This window comes from Argiope bruennichi, chromosome X1 (genome assembly GCF_947563725.1).
Source record: "Argiope bruennichi chromosome X1, qqArgBrue1.1, whole genome shotgun sequence".
Classification (NCBI taxonomy): domain Eukaryota; kingdom Metazoa; phylum Arthropoda; class Arachnida; order Araneae; family Araneidae; genus Argiope; species Argiope bruennichi.
Genome location: NC_079162.1, coordinates 55,391,070 through 55,412,850, shown reverse-complemented (window position 1 = coordinate 55,412,850; position 21,781 = coordinate 55,391,070). Strand labels below are relative to the sequence as shown.

Sequence of the window (21,781 nt, the reverse complement as noted above, 5' to 3'; positions counted from 1 at the left end):
AATGTTTTCGTTTCCCCATTGGTAAATTGTCTGTATTTTCTGACCGATGATTGACGCATTCTTTATTATCAATTCCCAGATTGGTCAGAAAAGTAAGATTTCGCGTACTATTTTAAAAGACATCTCTTTGATATTGAATTCAGACAGAATATTGCATTTTGATATCTTTGAGTATTTAATATGTTTTTGATTTTCTTTAAGGTATTACTTCGATATGATAGATGAATTTAGCAATATGCTTATATGTCGTGGGACCTATTTTTACTTTGCCAACTAGGCGTCATTTCTTGATTTATTTTCATTCTTTTTTAAATGGAATTTCCTTTTTGTTTCCTTGAGTCATTTATGATTAGAATATTTAAACGAATTGCCCTTCTTGACTATCAATTTTATAGGATTTTTATATTTTAAATTAGATGCCTATAAATTAGTCGGTGAAGTTGAACTGTTATCGTAATCGTTATTGAAAGCGCGTGCTTTATGTTTATTTTTATTGTTTGTATCGGGAAAAGAGCGCTTCCAAATTCTTGTTTTTTATTTTCATGTTGCAGATGCATAAAAAAAAATCTTTGCATCATTAGGTCCTTTTTATTTTCTTTTTTAACTCTTTAACTGCGCAATAAAAGTAGCGTGCGTTTGGCTTATTAAAGAAAAATCTTTTTATCTTATCAAATCTTTTTGCATGTCTTAAAAGTTTAGTATTAACCTAAACGATAATATATTTCATTTAAGAAATTACAGTTTTTATTACGAAAGTCGAATAATACTTTGCGACTTTACTCCAACCTTCAAAGTTTTAATTCTGCATATTTTTTCCATCTATATTTGAATTCTTACTGTCCTGCGTTATTTTTTTGATTGAGGGACCAAATTTTAAATTTTTGGAATCATTTTAATATTTTACAAAATTATTGCATTCCTTGTAGTGTGAGAATTACGAATTTTATTGCATATCATAAATTTGCAAACTTTGATTCTTTCCGAATTTTTGACTTCATAGTATACCTAGAGAATAAAATAACATTACAGAAAACAATTAGCATCGATAACTATCCATAGAAATCAGTAACGTAATTTATATAGTACAGGAAGCGAGTAATAAATTAATTAAAGAAGCTTTGATTGTCATTGCATTCAATTCTAGAAGTTCTTTATGCACTTACTTCATTAGACATTTCAATCAACAGTTTAGAAGTCAATTTACCTTTAAATTTGTGGAAGAATGTTTCGTAAGAAAATTTATTATTGTGTTGAAACTGTTAGTAGTAAACTATGGTACAAATCAAGTAGACCTTTTTTTAAACATTCACATTCAACAAATGGTCAAACTTTTCCTTTCACACAAACTCTTGTAGCATCTGTTGCTGCCTTTGGCATAACTCTATACATTGCTCATAAAAATAAAATTTCTTGCGAGCTTGACTTGAACCCAAGAAATGTCATCGAAGTAATTGATGAAGATGAACTTTATGATAAAGCTATTAAAAATAGTCGTGATATTCTACAGCGTGTCAAGGTCTGTTTTTTTTTTTTGTAATTTTTTATTTTTCTTTTATCTGAGATTTTGTTTTTTAAATTATCAAAGTGTTGTTTATGATTTTAGAGTTTTATTTTTAAATTTTTTGTTGTTTTGCTTTAAAGATGTTCTTCTCATGATTTGTTGAAGTAATCTTTCTTGATTTATTGCCTCCAATAAAAATTTTACATTTTTAATAGGTGAATTGTTGCATTTATCAAAATTTCATTAATGAAATTTATTGAACTATGAATAAATAATGAATGTTCTTAAATTAGTAGTACCCTATTCAGGTTAATGGGCATTTCTTATTCCATGTGAAATAGCACTTTAAACTATGTCAATTCAAAATACCTGGAATAATTGTACTATGTAAATATATTTCTATATTCTATGTCTTATATTTCTTTAAAATGGTGTTGTATAATAGTAAAGAAATATGCAGTTCTTGGCTTTGAATAAGATTAATATATCATTTACTTAAATAAGGAAATTCCTTTAGTTAAACAAATTGTCCATTAGTTGATTCCTTCTTATTGTTATGGAAATTTTAACAGAAAATCTATTTTTGAGGATTATATAAATCTTGCAAAGTAGAAAAATGAAATTAATGCCTTTCTAACTGTTGTAACATTTACTCCTATAAAATCATAAGGACAAATTATATGCTGGTAGACAAAAATTAATATTATGTAGTTTCTTATTGCAAACTAGTATTTCTAGTACTTGCATGTTAATCATATGCCATTAGCGAACATAGTCAAATTTTAAGTACAAAAGAACCTATTAGCCTGAGATTCATCCCTGGTATGCCGTTTGTACATGATGACTGTATCTCCAAATAGTGATATCAACAAGATTTGCATATTCTGAAAGTTTTTGAAATTAAGTTTTTTTTTATTGCAACTTTTTTTTTGTTACTGTTTGTGATGAGTCAAAATTCATATGCGTTCTCAAATAAAAATGATGCTAAGATAAGTCTTAATATGTAAGCTTTATTTAGAACATTATACATTATCAGAAATAAAACATTTTACAGAAGTGTATTGCTAGTTGTGATAACTTCCAAGGGAAGAGGGCAAATTATAATTTGACAAAGATTAACTTTAATCATGGAAATTTAAAGAAAACAAAAAATATGCTTGAAAAATTTAGAAATTTTGGAAGATTATGAAACATCCAAGTAATTAGTATGTTAATTATTTATGTCATATAGTTTGATTATTACTTAGTATGTAATTTTTTGTTTTGCCTTTAATTGATTCATTAACACTCTTGCATTCTATTAATATGAGTTTTAAGAAAAATTTTACTGATACATTTAATCTAAGAAACTAATAATGTAACATTAAAGTGTCCGAAAATCATTTAATTTATGATGAAATGTTGGGTGATTGTATAAAATAAAATGGAACTAAAATTTAAAAAGGGATATTGTATAGTAAATATCATAAAAAAAAATATCTGTTAAAAACTGATTTTCTGCTTGATATAAAACTTGAATAATTGGTGAGACCAGAATTGTGATGTCTTGATTTTATTATTTATTAACTAGTTAAACTAAATTTTTACTAATTAAATACATTTGTACCAAAGGTTGTTAAGTTGGATTGGTTCATTCATTGCATTAGTATTTCAGTTTACATTGTGCTGTATAATATGCATTCAGAAAACTTTCAAAGAAAATATTTCATTTGTTGTCTGCTGCTCATCATTTGTTCATCAGCTGCGTAAATTTTGCCTTATATTGTTCATGAAATGTAAATTAGGCTCCAACAATTTGAAATAATAAAACTAATACAGATATAATATTTGCTCCCCTTTTGTGAATAAAATCTTATTACATGAAAATTTAATTTTATAATGTAATGCCTCCATTACATTATGGACATATTTGTTAAGATGAAGTTAGGTTTTCATTATTTTGCTTAGAATAATTATTCTTATCTTTAATTCATAAATATTTTTGGGAGATTTAGGATGTAGTGTTAATTTTATAAAAATTATAATGATGGAATAGAATTGGGGTGAAAAGTGTAATGTTTTGATAGGAGAAACTGTTACGAAATATGTCCGATCAAGTTTTAATGATATTAACATTATTGAAACTGACTCTAACATCACTTCTAATGTTTGAGGATGCAAAGAAAATGCACAAAGAGATTTTACCATTATATGTCCTTTTGTGGCCACAACAATTTAGTGTTTTCCTTTACACAAAATTGTCATTTGTTCATAAAACTCTGTACCAAATAATAAATTTGGAATTGTTGAATATGTTTATTTCTAAATATATAATTATGCATGTTAATAAATTATTGATGTTTAAAATGCAAGTTAATCAATATTACTGATATTTGTTTTTCACTTTAACACTATTTAATGCTTTGTTAATTTAAAAAAAAAAAAAGAGATATTATATATCGAATTTGTTTATAATAACTATGTTGATGTTTGGTTATGCTTGTGAGTATGTAAATGATATATGGTGGTAAGGATGTATCATTTTTCTTTGACTTAGGATGCCAGATACCTGTGCACTGACTGAAAATATATCAGAAAATAATAAAAAAAAGAGTTTTAAGAAGGGGGAATGAAGTTCTCAATTACCAGCAGTTAGGAAAAATATGATTAATTCTTTTTATTATATGGAATTTTTTACTAAATTATTGGGCTTTTCTTTTAAGAAGTAACAACTAATACATTATAAATATCTTATGGTATTCTAGTTTCCACGTTAAATTTTAAGTTAAAATTTGATTTAGAATATTTTTAAATTGCTAAAAATTACATTAAAAACTAAAATTTTATGTAAAATTATTTTCATTTCTTGCTTATGCTTTTTAGGATGAATGTGGAATTCCTGGTCTTGTTGTTGGTGTCAGTATTGATGGACGAACTGTATGGAAAGAAGGTTATTGCTGAAAGTTTTTATAAGAAATTTTCCTAAAAAACTTTGATTTTCCATGAAATAATATGATGGCATTCAGTGCTGAATTTTATACCTGATGAAAATATTATGTGATCTGAAAAAATGTCTCTGGCTAGTTAATGGTACTGAAATAATATTTTTATTACTATAAATTAAGATTTTTCTGTTTATGTCTACAAAACTAACTTCCATTATAGTCATTGTAAGTTTGAAGTATTAGCTAAGAATAATTTTGGTAATAGCAATTGAAAATTTGTGAGTCTTGTTGTACAGGTATTTTAAATTCCACAAAGAATAAGAGAGTATGTAATATCAGCTCTGAAAATCATAATGATTTATCTCATTATTTTTCATACACTGGGATAATGGCTTATAGAATTTGTTCTAATAGGAGAGAAGATTGCATTTGGAAAAATTGCTTAAAAGTAGAGAGAAAGAGCGTTACAATGATTTTCAAAAATTAAAATTTTTTAATAGTAATGATATGAAAGAAACTTTGTTAAACTTAAGTAAAAGGATAATAATTTCTTTTAAAACCCATAAACTTTATAAATGTTTTGATATATTTTGATGAATTAGTTTTTATGTTAACTGTTATTTTTTTAAATATAATAATTTTATTTATTGCTTTTTTGAAAAATCATTAAGTACCAAATGCTATTGAAAGGAGATTTTAAAAAATATTATTTTTGTAGGTTTTGGATATGCTGATGTCGAAAATAGAGTTTTGTGTACTTCTGACACCGTTATGAGAATTGCAAGCATTAGTAAAAGTATTACCATGGCTGCTGTTGCTAAATTGTGGGAGCAAGGGAAACTAGATGTTGACAAACCTGTGCAAGAATATGTACCATCTTTTCCACCAAAATTTTATGGTGGAAAACCAGTAATATAAATTTTCATTCTTAATTAAGATTTTCTTTTTAGATTATTTGCTATAATTATTTTAATTAATGGCAGTTATTTATGGTAATGCAGTTTTTCTTTAAATAATCCATGTTTATATCAATCTATTTTTTGGTTGTATTTTTTATTATTTTTTGTCATTATTTCCTTTTGAATTTTACAGTTTTGTGATTTAGCAAAAGGCCATGCTATGATTATGTTGTATAGAATAGTCATCAAAATTTGCTATTCATCATTAAAGAAAAATTATATTGATCTGTGTTTCAATATTCCAATAAAATAAGGATCCAATTTAAAAATTATTGTTCTTTGGTTAAATTATTATTCATTTGTTAAAATTAATTTATTATTATTTAAAAAATGAATGGATTTTGTCAACAAACATTTTTATATTCTGTGTTATTTATTTTACTTTTTTTAAATATCTAATAAATTTTAAATTAAAAAAAAAATTCTTTAAGCAATAACAAAATCCGTTATAAGAAGAAGAAGGGGGGGGGGGAATCCAGAATGAGATTTTTCTTTTTTTTATATATATATATAATTTTATATATATAATTTTTTTTTCTTTATATAAAGTATGTTGCTTTTCTTAGACTTTGGCTTTAAATTTAGATTGATCTTTCTTTACTACATTTAAATTGATAAACACAGTTGTTGTTCGTAAAAACTTGTTGTTTTGACAAATATTTTTATTTTCATGTACCTTTATTAAGATATTCTGTAAAGCTACTATGCAGTATGCTGCTATTGTAATTTTTTTAAAACTAAAATCCTCGTTTGCTCGTCTAATAAATTTTTCATTTTTTATATAGGTTACTATAACATGTCGACAGCTTGTTTCTCATTTGGGTGGGATCAGACATTATTCTGATGATAAAAGTGAACCCAAAGTAAGTTTTTAATGCATTCAGATATGGCATGTGTCGATTATTTTTCATAATTGTGTTATCTATTTTCCTAATTTTTAAAAATTTGTCTTAATCTCTTTAGGGTAGTGTGATTGTACATTAATCTTCCAAAGAAGAAACAAAACAATAATGCGGAAGCATAATTTTTTTTTTGATAAATAATGAATTGCAAAAGCTACAAAATATTAATACAGCTTTGAAAAAAAGTGGATAATTCTTTGTTTTAGATATGTTATCATAAGTGGAAGTTTCCTTTCACTTCTTAGAACCTAGGAAAACCATTCTTCCTATTAATTTTTTTTTTAAAATTTGTAATCTCAGTTTTAGATTGTCCTCTTCTAAAAGTCTTCACATGAAATTATATGTGTGTAAGATTCTTTATCTTTTGATTCTTATATCTAATGCCATTAAAATATTTCTAATAGTTCTGGACTAGTATTCACTCAAACATCTCTCAATCAATGAAAAATCTCTCAATTTTGAATACCTGTATGCATTTTTATTTTGAAAGTTTTGTAAAATTTGGTTTATGTTTGCCATATTGTATCATCATACTGTATTATATATATATATATATATATATAATATGCATTCTGTTTCTTAGAAAACAGATGGGAAATCAAACAACAGTGAAAAAAAAGAAGAAATGGATTTAAAAGAATATTATATGACTACAAAACATAATGATCTACAGTCAGCCCTGGATATGTTTAAAGATGATCCTCTTGTTGAAAGTCCTGGTAAAATATGGTTAATCTTTTACAAAACTGTTAATGTTGTTTTCTTTTATTATATTTGTATTTGTATGATCGATACAATAAAATTTCTGTTGTGTGTTAAGGTGGGCATTCAAGTTTGTTCCACATCATATCAGTAGAGTGGTGGTACTCCATGTCATTCCACTTTTTTATCCATCAATTTTAGCTAATCATCCATGATCACTGTACTTCAGCTTACTCCAATCCCTGTGGTAAACAAATTTGCTAGAGTTTAAGACCCTCCATGTTCCCCTGCCTCACAACTGTATTTAGTGAGCACCCAATTCATATGCCGGAATGGGTTTTAATCATGCATAATTGCCTTTTAGTCCACTTGGGTTTGGAAGCATTTAGCATATATTGAATGCCAAACATCCAGTCTGCATTGGGATTTTTGTGTTAAGGAAATACTAACCGTTTTCAAGAATAATTTTTTTATAGAAATATAAATCATCAAAATATAAATTACTAGAATAACTAGTTTGCTATGATACTATTATCAAAATCTGTTAAATAAATGTAAATTTTTATAATTAAATATGATTCGACCATTTTATTTTTAGTGTATTAAAATTTAGATTATTTGAATTCTGAGAAATCTTCTAAAATAAACTTGTAATCTGAAAGTACTTAATATTTAACATTTAAGATTTGATAAAATTTTATCTTTATTTCTAAATTTATTTTTTTCCTTCTTCATTCTATTCTATTCCATCTGTTAGAGACTTCCTTCTTCCACTTCAGTCTTCTTTACCTTTTTATTAAAATGTATTTGAAATCTGCTATATTTCATTTTTATTTCTTTTCACTAGTAGTACAATTATTATCTTTAAATGTTATTTATAAACTCCTACTATATGTGTTTTTGGTATGGAAAGTTTAGTAAATCTCATACCCAGAAATCATAATAAGCATGCAATATTTTATCATTGCCTACTTTCCAAAGTAATACTAATAATGTGTTAATTTTTAATTAATTAATATTCTTATCAAAATTTCAGAAAAAATCTTAAATATATCCCCCTTTATGTATATTTCTGCTAAATTTGGTAACTTGTCTTATAGTGCATCGGCAGACACACATACTTGCATCCATTATTTATTGAAATATATTTTTTTCTGACATTTAAAAAATATGGTTTGTTATGATTTTACAATATTTGTCTTACATGTTTGCTTGTCTATGAAATTTATTTCTTACTTTTTACCAGGTACCAAGTTTTTGTATAGTACTCACGGTTGGACTCTGGTCAGTGCAATTGTAGAAGCAGTAGCTAAGGAACAATTCACTGTTCATATCACTAAAATGTTCAAAACGCTAGGGTTAAACAATACTTATCTCGATGAAAATGAAGTTTTGATATATAACAGATCAAGGTAAGATCTCAATATGATGTTTTTACTTAATTTCTAACAGGTTACATTAGTGCAGTAATTTAGTATGTTAAAGTACCCATAAAGTAGTTTCAAGTTTCTTCCAGAAGGATTTATTTTATGTGTGTTGAATACAATAAAGTCATGGCAAATCTGTATGTATATGCATTGAATAATAGTGACTTTATTAACAAAAATGTGCTCATAGAGTGAAACAATGAGAAAAAACAAGCAAAGAATAAGAATATTGGCAAAAGTAGTGAATTTGTACATAAATCATAATTTGATGTGACTGAAATATATTTAGATAAGTTTTTAGAAAGAGAATTTCATAAAATTATGTTAATGTATGCTAATCTTCCCAGTTTAGCTATATTTTGAATTAAAATCCTGTAACTTGGTTTAGGTCCATTTTATGATTCTGCAAATAAAAAAATTGGATGGAATTGGATAAATAATTTTATAAGCAGAAAAATTAAGGAAATCATGAACAAAAAATATATTGTTAGTACAGCTGGTTAAAATTTTCGTGATTATGTGTATTAAATACAAATTTCAAAGTACCATATAAGTAACTTTAAAGTTTTTTTTCTTTTTTTCCCCCCATTTAAAATGACATATTCTTATGTTATAAATTCAAGAAGGAGGTCCGAGAAGGAAAAAAATTATTATATAAACGTGCATTTTGATTCTTACTAATATTGCTTTACCGTCTTACAATTGAAATTTTTCTTAAATTTATACAATACAAAATATTATTTTAAATTATATGTAAGTAGGTTTCAGTTGTGCTATATTTATTGTAAAATTTTAAAAGTTCTTATGGTTATATTTTTGTGCACAAAAAATATTATCTCATGCAAAATTACTTTCTCACTTTCAGAAATTACATGAAGAACAAGAAAGGAATCCTAATTAATGCACCTTATGTCGACAATTCATACAAATGGGCGGGAGGAGGATTTTTATCTACTGTTGGTGACTTAATGCAGTTTGCTAATGCAATGTTGTATAGTTTACAGGCTAAAGGTCCAAATGTGTTTTCCAACATCAGTTCATCACTAGGAAAAAGTGCTGAAAGCAGCACTGATAAAGAAGAGAGTAACACTGATGATCAACCTTTGAATTCTGTCGATCAAAAACCACTTCCTGGTTTTCTAAATTCAAAAACAATTGAGGCCATGTGGGAACCTGTCCCACCCGCTCCTAATTATGGAATGGGGTGGAGTGTGCACTTACAAAAGCAAGAGTGTGAATTTTGTAACAAAAGTAAATTTTGTGTTTATCATACCGGAAGTGCTGTTGGCGCTAGTAGTGTGCTACTGATTGTACCAGCAAGAAATAGCAAAAGTAAGCATTTGAACCCTGAGCCTTCTTCTGTACCAAAAGGTACTGTTGTAGTTGTACTTAGTAATATGCACAATATTTCCTTGTTTCCAGCAGCATTGAAAATTTCTCAACAATTTGATAAGCAGTGATTTTTAAACTACTTTTTATATAATTTTAGTCGTTTTTAAAAATCACATTGCACAAAAAATAATCCTGTCCGAAAGCGCGTTAATTATATATTTAGCGATGATTTTAAATATATTGAAATATTATGTTTGTCTTTTAATGATATTGATCAGTTTTTAACTTCTAAAAGATATCTTTCATTCTTATTGTTGGGGGAAAATTGAGCTTTATTTCAACTAAATTACATTATGAAAGAATTAAAATTATATCAAATGAAACTTTTTTTGTTGCTATAGATAAAAGCTATCAGCATTGAAGCACCATAGGATCATTAAAATTTTGGCATTTGGCTAGATATATATTGTCATAGGAGTCAATGAATATATTTTGAGGTGCATCTTGATTAACTTTCATACAATTCCTAACTTAATAGTTATAAATATATCAATTTGAGCATGTAAAAAAAGTTGTTAAAAGTACGAAAATGTCTCACTTTGATTATGTGCATTTTAACTGAGACATTATGGTTTTAAAGAGACAACACGTTTGATGCTGCTTAGGTTATTCAGTAGACATGTCCTTTGCAAAAAGAGGGCCACATTCTTCAAATATATATATATTATAGTTAAACATAACAAATTGAAAAATTTTCATTTCAGATAGTGTATCAATTATGCGTGTCCTGCACACACTTTTCAGATCCTTGATAATTCCTCAAAGTCTTTCTATCACAGAATTCCTATTTTCATTATTTATTTTGATCTGGACGTCTCGGGTTCGAGTCCTGGTTCAGGTATGGTAGTTTCTTACCCTGTGTTCTATCTGTGAGGCGTGTGAAAGAGTCCCCATGCAAAAAGGGGTTGTACAAGTGAGTGTCATCTTCATATAAGCTAGAAGTAAGACTTCTGCCCTCGGGTGCTCAGGGGCCTTTACCCTCAGAGGCTGCTGCACTAACTCGGCTTAAAATCTGCTATGACAAATGCCATAAGTAACAACAGAACCATGTGAATTAAAAAAAAAAAAAAAAACTCTGAGTAGTATGTTTAGTTAAGTTTTTTTTTCTCATTTTGTTGGAAATATTGTAGTTTCACAGACTTGGGTTATTGGATGCATCCATCAAGTCAATGTGATATTATTTCAGCTTTTTACTGACCTGATATTAGCGCAATGTTTTTACTAGTCTAAATACGTCAAAATTTTGAAATGCCTTGATACTCAAATTTTTATTTTTTTCCCCCTTTTGTAATTTAAGCAATGAATAACTCCAAAAATTCAGGTGCCCCCATCTTAGCTGAATTTTATCTAAAGTTCAACCCTCTCTCTGGATCTCAATTGCCTTCATTTGCATGTGATTAGTTCTATATTTATCATGGGGAATCCCTATTTTTCAAAAGTTTAGAATTTATAAACTGCAATTCAGTTTTAAGGCTTACTATATTCTCCATGTATTTTTTTTTTTTTTTTTTTATTTGACGTAGTTTTATCAAAACTTACTTATATGCATAGTTTGAAACCTAAATTTTTGGTACAATATTTTTTCCAAAGTCAATTCATACTGAAATAATTCAGGTAAATTGTGCCTCACAAATTGAAATTTGGAATTCTCTGCACATCTTCCATTTAATATTTGCAGTATCATGAATAGTATATATCTCATTCGCATAAAAGTAAGATTATGCCAACTTACCTTTATATTTACTTGATATTCTTGCTTAACTCCAAAAAAGAAGTTATATCCCAATAATAATAAATAAATATGAGAGTAAAGGGCAGAATTCACGTATCAAAGAATTTTAACTAGATGAATCGCATCACGTATCTACTTGCTACCCTAAACGAACGCAGAAAGTATCTAAAATGCAAATTAAACATGATTCTGAAGAAAAGACAAATCGTATCATAAAAACATTTGTGCAGAAGATTAATCTGAGCATAAAGAATTTTTTTACAGGACTTGTTTTCAACAAAACTTTTACAGTTTACTTTTCTTCTCTTCCTTTGAAAATATAATTCTAGTTTTTATGCTAAAATTTTTTGTCCCTTTTAAAACTTTGTTTGAATTGTTTAATTTCATTTTCTACTTATATTAAAATCCACCATGTTCATGAGAATTATGACGGTAAAAAATGAAAATTGCATTGATATTTTTGAATTTATAATATATTTAATGATTTTTACTTAAATTATTTATTAGATCGATTTTTTTATAAGTTAGCTATTATGAACTTGCAAGCTTCTCATAATGAGATGTTATGCATCATGCAATATAATTTGTAGTTGCATGTTAGATATCATCCAAAATCCCATTTGTCATGAGACTAACCTATCAGATGAATTCTTTCTTTAGATCTTTCACTAACGTAATGCTTTCATTGGCTGGCGCACAAAAATATTCTTTGTGGATATGCAAGTTAAACTTGCTTGATAAAGATATGTATGTTTTATCTTATCATTAACTAATACATGATTGCTCTAGTGTTTATATTAGTTTGGAGAGTCTCGGATTTTTTAGCTAAAATTAAACGATTAATATTTTTAAAAAAGATTAACCCTTATGTTCATTTTGTATAGCATACCATACATACAACTTTATAAAAATATACTACCACTATAAAATAATTTTTAACTTAATTAATAAATTAATTTAAAATAATTCTTACAAATTTTTATATATACATGTTTTTTGCTTTTCTTCAAAAAAGCAGTCTTGCCACGATAAGGGTTAATTAGATTTCATTTTTAAGTATTTATTCCAGAGTTCTCCTTTCTAATTTTCACTATATACAGGATATGGTCATCCTTATTTGGCATGAGAAAGAAAATAAGTTTTTCACCTCTCTGATTATATTTCCTTTGCATACATTTCTATATGCATACATTATCAAAAAAAAGTATTTGGATACATACGTGTTGTATTTTTCTGTGTTAGTATTTTTGGCTCAATTAAAGTGATTAAATTTATTAACAATGTCTTCAGCAGAAAGGTGTAAATTTGTTTTCAATGCAAAGTTCCAAAATGACTTTTGTTGCTTCAAGAATGTAGATGCATTGAATTCAAAAATCAAGTTCATTTTTTAAAACCTTGTTGCGAAAATATGAAGTGGTGGCGATTCTCCTGTGCCACCAAGATAAATCTAAGAGTACGTTTATCCCTTTCAAATGACAGCTTTTTTATGACTGTAAAGTTGAACGTTTTGAGAATAAAACTGGGTGAATTTTTTTTCCGCGACTGTACTTTTGTTGGCTCGTTTTAATGTAATTAGATAATATTTGCTTGATTTGTATGTACAGGTGGTTATCAAAATAATGGAAACACCTTAGATTTATAAAGAATCCTTTATTAGTATAGTATAGGACCGCCTTTAGCATGTAATACAGCTTGTATTCGCCTAGGAATCAGTTCATAAAAGTGTTGAATAGTGTTTAGAGGAATATTTTACCATTCTTCCTGGAGATATTATGAAAGTTCTGGGAGAGATGCCGGTAGAGGATATGGATTCCGTATTGAATGCTCTAAGATAGACCATAACGGTTCAATTATATTGAGTTTCTGTGACTGTGTGGGCCAAGGCAGATGTTTAATTTCATCCTCGTGTTAATAAAACCATGATTGGACAAGTCTCGCTGCATGGATAGGTCCATTATCATCCTGGAAAATTTCATCTCTTGCAGAAAACAAAGTTTGCATCATAGGATGGAACTGGTCAACTAAAATTTCTCTACTTCTCCCCAGTGATCCTTTCTTTCAGGGTTATGATTGATACAGCGGAAAATTACGACATGGCTGCCCATATCATGACAGATCCACCTCCATGCTTGACAGTTGGAAGGAGACAGTCACGGTCATACGCTTGTGTGGGTGTCCTCCAAACGTGCACCCGTCCTGTTGTAGTGAAAAGTGTGAAATACGATTCGTCAGCCCATATTACTTTCTTCTTTCTATCAATCGACCAGGTTCTGTGAGTGTGACACCACTATAGACGATGTTTGTCATTAACATCTGTGACAAGTGGCTTGGGAATTGCTGCTCTGCCATAAATGTTCTGTTTATGAAGGTGCCTTCTAACTAATCGCTGATACCGGAGAATCCAGATGGGGATTAAGCTCTGCGGTCACTTTTGTTGCAGTTTTTCGCTTTTTAGACATTACAATCCGCTTCAATGCCCGTCGGTCTCTTTCACTGAGCTTCTCTTTCCGCCCACTATTTTTCTTTGCTGAGCTTGTCTTCCCGTGCTGTGTGTATGCTGTCATGACTTTAGACACCTTACCTCTAGAACCGCCGAAAAATTGGAATGTTTCGGTCACACTTGCTCCAACTAGACGGGCTCCTACAATTTGGCCTCTGAAAATCTGAGAGGAACGACATTTTACGCTTTTGGAAAAAATCCAAGAATTACAGAATAAAAAAAAAAAAAAAAAAAAGATAACACATACTACCAGAATACATACATTACTATTTATTAAAAAAACTGGCGGCAATTATTATATTTTAATGCTTACGAAGCGCATTCAAAAATGTCACTTTTATTCACAGGTGTTTCCATTATTTTGATAAACACTTGTATATGTGTGTTTTCTTTCCACTCTGTCATCTCTTCGTAATAATAATTTATTTTTTTCTTTCTTTCGATCAGCAACTGTTCACGAATTATTTTAACAAGAATAAAGTAATTGACATGGTATCATTTAATGCAGGAAGTCTTAACTGCACAAATCAAAACAGAAGAAAACGCTTTTTACAACTACTCCCAATCGTATGATTTCGGTCATTTATACGGATTTATAAATTAATATTGCCTTTACAAAATAAAATTTAAAATTTTTTAATAACCTCATACATAGACAAAATAAGTAAGTAAAAAATTTTCCTACGAGATCAATTAATTTACCTTAAATCAAAACTGAAGAAATATTTTTTTTCATTAATTTGCTAAAATGGGGCACATTTACACAGTTCTCGTTTCGGAAGGGCATTAACTGTGCTTATTTAATAGGTTCAGTCTCAAAACTTATGTTTTAATAAAGTTTCTGATTAACTGCATGTTACAACTTATCCCTGTTACAACTTCCCCCTATATCAATAACATGCGAGCACAATTATGAGAATAGCTAAGAACTACATTCAGTGTCACAGCAAAGAGTTGTGGAGGAGGATATAAATATAGCATCAACTTTTTAGTGAAATAAGGGAGATGGTGAAAAGCATGAGAAATTGTTGCATTGTATGTTGAGAAGCATCACCCTAATAAATAAATCTGAAGCGCTTAGCTCCTACTTAACTATAATGGCGCCTCATTTTCGCCAAATTTTAAAGCGTTGGCAAAAATAAATGTGTTTAGATAACTTTCTTGTAAAAAAAAGCATGTATTATAAAAACAACAACATCGTTATTATTGGAATGAAGCGCATTATCCTGTGGAAAAAATTGTTTTGTTTAAAAAGTGTCTCATTAAGAGTAAGATTCGGAAACGAATTATGTTTGTTTAGCGAGGTTTCGCTGTATTTGATCAAAAATGTTTCCTTCTTGATTATATTAAAGCATAAGTATTAAAAGTAATAATGAAAAATATCGCAAGAGAGAGAGAAGAGAGAAAGTTTAATTTCGGCCAAGCCCAGCTTCGAATTGCATCAATTCCAGCGCTTCACTTGCAAATTTTATTGTTTATGAAGTCAACTTTAGACCTTTTAACACTTGTGCCTTGTACATTAAATTACTTTTGATTTTCGGCAGAACTGCGTTCCTCTGAGTCCTGCCTATGTATTACTTGTCTGTTGATCATCCCGCACCCCCCACATACTGATTATCAACTTTTCAATATCGTGAGGTGAGGAAGTGCTATGCGGAAAAAAAGGGGGGGGGGGCGAAATAATTTCATGGGCATTGCAGTTCTTTTAGAAGAGATTCCATCACTACTACTGCTATGCTATCTGTATATTTTGAATTTTTCTCTCCATGACTGATTAGATACTTGCAGTAAAATCCACGCTAACGAAAAAATCCTTCAGTTTCACAACTAAGGAAATCAATACGTTTCAGACTCTAATAGATTAATTGATAGCACTAATGAATATATTCATTGATGTGGCTGCAAAGAGGAAGAAGAATTTTTCAACCATCTTCCTATAACATTAATCACTGCAGGACCTTGTATCGCTGTACGATGTCCATCGAGTACTTAGTCAGTTGTCTCCATTTTGATGATAAAGTTAGTCTTAACCGCAAAAGTGCCATCTGCACCCTGCCATAGCTTCCGGTGTAAGCTAAATAACCCTCATCATCACGATAACACTGTGGCTGAAACCAAGGTAAATCGTAATGGCAATCATTGCTCTCGGTATAAACCCTTCCATCATCGATATGGAGGTAACCAATCTCACACATTTAATTTAACATTGAAAATTTAGAAAAGTGAGAACTAATCACTATACCAGAAGATTCTCATCCCCAATTTTTGTGGCCTCCCGGTGGGGTTCTACTAAAGAAGCGAAATAAAAAAGAATTATTAGCTTTGCTCTGTCAATTACTTTTGTAAAGTATTTTTCATAAGATTTAGAATGATATGAAAACCTGAGTACTATGTCAAGATCGATGTGTTCATAAAATACGACATTTTCGAAATTTTAGGAAAGCAGTCAAATCTATTCTATATCTTCATTAAAGAATTACAGCGATGGCATATCCATTTCGGGGTAATAGAATTTTTTTTTAAATTTATCTAAAAAAGTCATCCATCTATAGAGCGTTTTCTGATATCAATAGTATTTGGTAATATATTAAGTTACTCTCTATGGTGTTAAATTGCTGAAGGCATTGTTAATTTCCAAGAATAAGTAGTTATGTTCAAAATTGTGTCCAATTCTACTGATTTCTTTTAGCGAAGAAAATTCTCTTGAAATAGACTCGTAGTTCAAATATATTATTTATCATGAGATCAGGCTAACTTATTACTTGGCTGTGATTTGCTAGACGATGACCATGCCCTTTTTAAAACTAAATATACTGAACTAAATAATCTGTTATACTCAGATTTTTGTAAAAGTATATATATTATATATAAATTAGTACCTATACACACACACATATATATATATACTACAGTGTAAACATGTGGTGTAAAAACAGAATTGTTACTTAACTTTGTTCTTTCAATCTTGAAAATACTTGTTCTTTTAATAAATTGTTCTTAAAATAAATTTTTGTTTTTATTCATTGTCTTACAGTGGCATGTTATTTAATCCTTTCCGTCTGAAATTAAATCTAAAATGCATAGACAGACAGAAATATAAATGTCTCAAAAAAGCTAATCAACCTCTTCATTCTTCAGTTTTATCTCAATGAAAGATTTAGAAAAAAGATCTACAATTAAAATTGGTTGATATCAAGGTGCAGAAAGTTAAATTATGTTTACTATCAGCGCCTTCACTAATTTTTACTTACTTGAATATAAATATAAAAAGAAGGACAAATTAAATTTAATTTGCGATCTTCGCATCGGAATCGTAAATCTATATAATATTTTGGACGAAATTTTCTTGGAAGTCAATAATTAGGAACCACGTATATCAACTTTCGTAAGGTTTAAGCTTAATTTATCAGGCCATGGTGATAATGGCCATCAAAATCGTGTGCTCCGGTGATTTGAAAATTTTAACCTTTAGGGAATTTTATAAAGAGCAAAATAGATGGCAATACAAAATTACAGTCCGGATTATATGGTGAGGGGGGAGAAAGGTAAAGCGATTAGCACACTGGGAAAATTACGAAGGATTAGTAAGGGCAATCTCTAGATTTTTCAATCGGAAAGCTATTTTCTAACGCATAAATGGATGGCGGCCATTTTTAACGTAAATCAGAAAGCGCCTGTCAAAATATTTGTTCCTCGAAAATGAACCAATTGGAGACTGGGTAGAATTCAAGAATTAATAAAAGGTTCAGATGGTTTAGTCTAGAGTTGTTTTAATAAGAGTTTTGAATGGTGTTATTAAAAGAGGTATTAGTCAAATATGTTTACTTCCAAAAAATTAATTGGATTTATATGTGTATATGATTGTAAATAATATATAGAGACTAACTCATTTGTATAAATGTGTATATATAAGAATTATTTCAGTATTATTTTGTGTAAATTTATATTTAAGAATTATTTCAGTATTTTTTAAATTTGTTTTTACATTTATTCATTTTTTGTAACAATTCTGTCGAATTTATTGTTATGTGTGAAATTCATATAGTGTCTGAATATTGAAATTGTGCAATTTCAAGGCGGGAGTATGTTACGTAAGCATGTTGCCCCGCCTCTCACTTGTAACGCCCTCTAGCGGTATATGTAAAAAACGATCAGTCCTTGTAACATCATCGACGAAGCAGCAACGCCGAAAGGCAAGGCTCAATCCAACTCCCGAAAGCGGAGAAACAATAAAATCTTTAAAATACAAAAAAGGTCCGTCATCATTATCGAACCTCTCCATTCTGAAAAAAAAAAAATTGAGGAAATTCACTTTTTTCTTTCTCAGCTAATGCCTTGAGTGTTCTGGTGGCTAAAAATGGAGCACATTTTGTTCCATATGTCACAGTCCGTAGTCTGTATGTTTCCACAGGAGCAAATGTATTAGATTTCCACAGAATTTTTTGCAGGTCTGCGTCTGCTTCTGCGACCAAAATTTGGCTATACATTTTCTTTATATCTGCACTAAATGCAAATTGATATGTTCGGAATCTTGGAATGATGCAAAATAGTTCCTGTTGAACTGTTCCGCCGTTCAATGAAATGGAATTAAGTGAAACTCCACTGCTAGAATTTGCAGATGCATCAAAAACGACACGCAAGGGTGTTGATGTGCTTTCTGGGCGAAACACAGCATGATGAGGAATATAATATTCGCTATTGACAATTTCAGGAGAATCTAAAATTCGTTCCTTATGATTCAACTGGAAATATTCATCCACAAAAGCCTTGTATTGTATTGCCATTGTTTTATTTTTATCTAATCTTTTCCAAAGTAAATTTAAACGTCTTTCCGCCATTTCTCTTGAATCGCCTAGTGTAGAACGTTTTTCTTCAACTATTGGTAATTTAACAACATATACCTTCCGGTACTATCCCTCTTATGAGTGGAAAGAAAATGTTCCTCACAGTAAGTTTGTTCATATGTTTTTGATTCGACTGAATCATCTGTATTATCACCAGGAAAAGATTCTAAGTTAAAGAAATTTTTAACAGAATTCTCCAGATTATCATTTTTAAAAATTAATCCAGAAAAGAAATGAGAATTTCTGCCGTTGATTGTTCCCGTTACTAAATATCCAAACACACTATTTTGTAAGAAGAGTGAATTATCATATGATCTAAATTTTTCTGCCTTCAATAAATCAAAGAACAACTCACATCCGAGTAATGCATTAATTTTACTAGGAATATGAAAAGTATCATCCGCAAGTTTTATCTCACTTGGGAAGTTAACTTTTGAGATATCAATTTCTTTAGAAGGAGTTAAATGCGTAATTTTAGGCATAATTAAAAATGATACAGTTCTGGAAAAATCATTGTCTTCATTAAAAATGGTAGTGGTTAATTTATTTTTAACGAAGAATTCTCCTCCGTTAATACCAGAGATGGATGCATTAACCTTTTCCCGCTTCAAATCTAAAGAACTGGCCAAATCTGAAGTTATTATGTTCACCGAACTTCCAGAATCCAACAGGGCCTTTATTTTTATTTTTTTGACCAAATGCGTCTTCAATAAATAACTGCGCGGTGCATAGAAGGTTTGAAGATAGTTTCGAGTTACTTGCAAGCGCTGACTCAGCCTCAGGGGTCAGTTTTTGGGGGAACCTCGACGAGCCAGACGGTTCATTGTTTACATAAAGTTGCTCCCCCGCGTCTGGGGGCGTTACCTCTGCTAGGCGCGTACTTAAGAGTTTAGGATCCAGATGTATCAAAGAATTATGGCCTGATTTTTGACAGCTTCGGCAGAGGAATGTGGATTTGCAGGGTGGCTTATGCAATTTCAAACAGTTCTTGCAAATGTTATATTTTTCTAAAAGCTCGATTCTTTTAGTAACACTCAATTTTAAAAATTCAGAGCATCTTTGTAAAGGATGTTCCAATTTACATAAAATACATGGCTTTACATTACTTAGTTTATTCGCATTGAGAAGAAAGTTTTTCGGCTTATTTATTGCGCCTTGAAATTCCTTGTGGAATTTGTTACTTGTGGGGTATTTCCCTAATTGATCGAGTACCATCGCTCTTGATTCTAAAAATTGCAATAGCTGCTTCAATGAAGGTATTTGTTTTGATTGGATGGACATTTCATATGCCTTTCTACTCTCTTTGTCAAGTCTTTCTAATATTATATTTACTAATATAGCATTTGTTAAGTCATTACATTCTAAATTCAAACTTTTTAAACCTCTCAGACTTTTATTTATTGTGTCTGTGATATTTCGTAAGCCCTTTGCAGACTCAAAATTTAATTTTTCTAGTTTTTGCATATTTCGAATGTAAATATCAACAACTGCTCGCTTATTTTCAAAGCGTTCTTCGAGAGCTGCAAACAGTGACTCAAATGTATCGTCACTTGTTTCTATAAATTTAGCTTCACCACGGAGGGCAGCTTTTAAATAAAATAACTTTTGATCATTCGTTAATTCGGTATTATAGTTTATTAGACACATAAATTGATTTTTGAAATTACTGAATTCTTCCATTTTTCCGTAAAACAGCGGTAAGGGAATTTCTGGAAGTTTCGTTTTTAATTCAATATGATTGATATAGGCTTTCAAATTTGAATTTTGATCATTTATATTATGGATTACATTTTCGTTAACATTATAATTAGAGAGTAAGCATTTCAAACTTACCTCTAATTCGTTTCTTTCTTCTTCGATATCCAATATTTCTTGATCGCACTTCTGGCTAAGTGTTTCATCTTCGTCGATTTCTAAATAATCCTTGAATAAAATTTCTAATTCTTGTTTTATTTCTTCCACAATTGCCAGCTTTTGTCGACAGCTTAATATGAATTTATTTTCTTCTTCAACCGTTGAACTACTTTCAACAAACTTTTTAACACTTGTTAGTTTCGCCTTTATCCTTCCACGGATTCTATTTAACTCTTTGGCTTTTTGAGTTTTATTTTTCTCCATAGTTTCGCTAATTCGTCTCCGGATCGCTAGGACCAGAATGGAGAGGTTCGATAATGAGGACGGACCTTTTTTGTATTTTAAAGATTTTATTGTTTCTCCGCTTTCGGGAGTTGGATTGAGCCTTGCCTTTCGGCGTTGCTGCTTCGTCGATGATGTTACAAGGACTGATCGTTTTTTACATATACCGCTAGAGGGCGTTACAAGTGAGAGGCGGGGCAACATGCTTACGTAACACCAATCATTTCCGATCGAATCTACACCAACACTGGCGCGGAAATTTGGACGTCACTCCCCTTTTGAATTCAGATCTATAATGGATGCCAAACGTTATCCTTAGTCTTCGGAGAATGAATCTGCCTAGGTTAATTTGATTCAAGAAAGGGCGGCTCTTTCGAATCCAATTTAGATAAGTTGTTTGTAGTTTTCATTGAGTGTTGTTATTAATTTAGATAAGCTTATTCATGTAACTTTTTAAATGAATTTTCTATAAATTGCCATTAACTAGCTGAAAACCACTAAGTCTCAATACTTCTAGTATATCATTATTAATTTTGCTGATGCTAAGACTTCAGAAAACTTTAGAAACAATGGTTGATCGAATGTCACTATACAGCCACGGGGCTTATCTTCTTGCACTATTACGAAGCACAGATAAGAGCAGAAAAAATTACAGACGGATTGCTAGGTTCAAGTTTACGAAGAGTATTCCTAATATGTCGCTTCATTCTTTTTTTCTAGTATTTATTATAGAAGTCATGAACCCATTCTATCCTGGCCGAG

General features: G+C 29.8%; 1 protein-coding gene across 2 annotated transcripts; it reads left to right on the top strand.

The window, feature by feature from the left end:
- Positions 1 to 488: 488 nt before the first annotated feature.
- On the top strand, positions 489 to 17,027 carry LOC129958223 (serine beta-lactamase-like protein LACTB, mitochondrial). Of its 2 annotated transcripts, XM_056070508.1 has the most exons (7): positions 489 to 1,516; positions 4,364 to 4,430; positions 5,144 to 5,334; positions 6,170 to 6,247; positions 6,870 to 7,005; positions 8,235 to 8,400; positions 9,281 to 17,027. In XM_056070508.1, exons 1-7 carry the CDS (start codon positions 1,223 to 1,225, stop codon positions 9,873 to 9,875), a joined length of 1,527 nt encoding a protein of 508 aa, XP_055926483.1. In that variant the 5' UTR covers positions 489 to 1,222; the 3' UTR covers positions 9,876 to 17,027. The 2 variants fall into 2 exon arrangements, with proteins under 2 accessions (XP_055926483.1, XP_055926484.1); XM_056070509.1 differs by lacking the exons at positions 489 to 1,516; positions 4,364 to 4,430 and adding an exon at positions 4,433 to 4,570.
- The last annotated feature ends 4,754 nt before the right edge of the window (positions 17,028 to 21,781 follow it).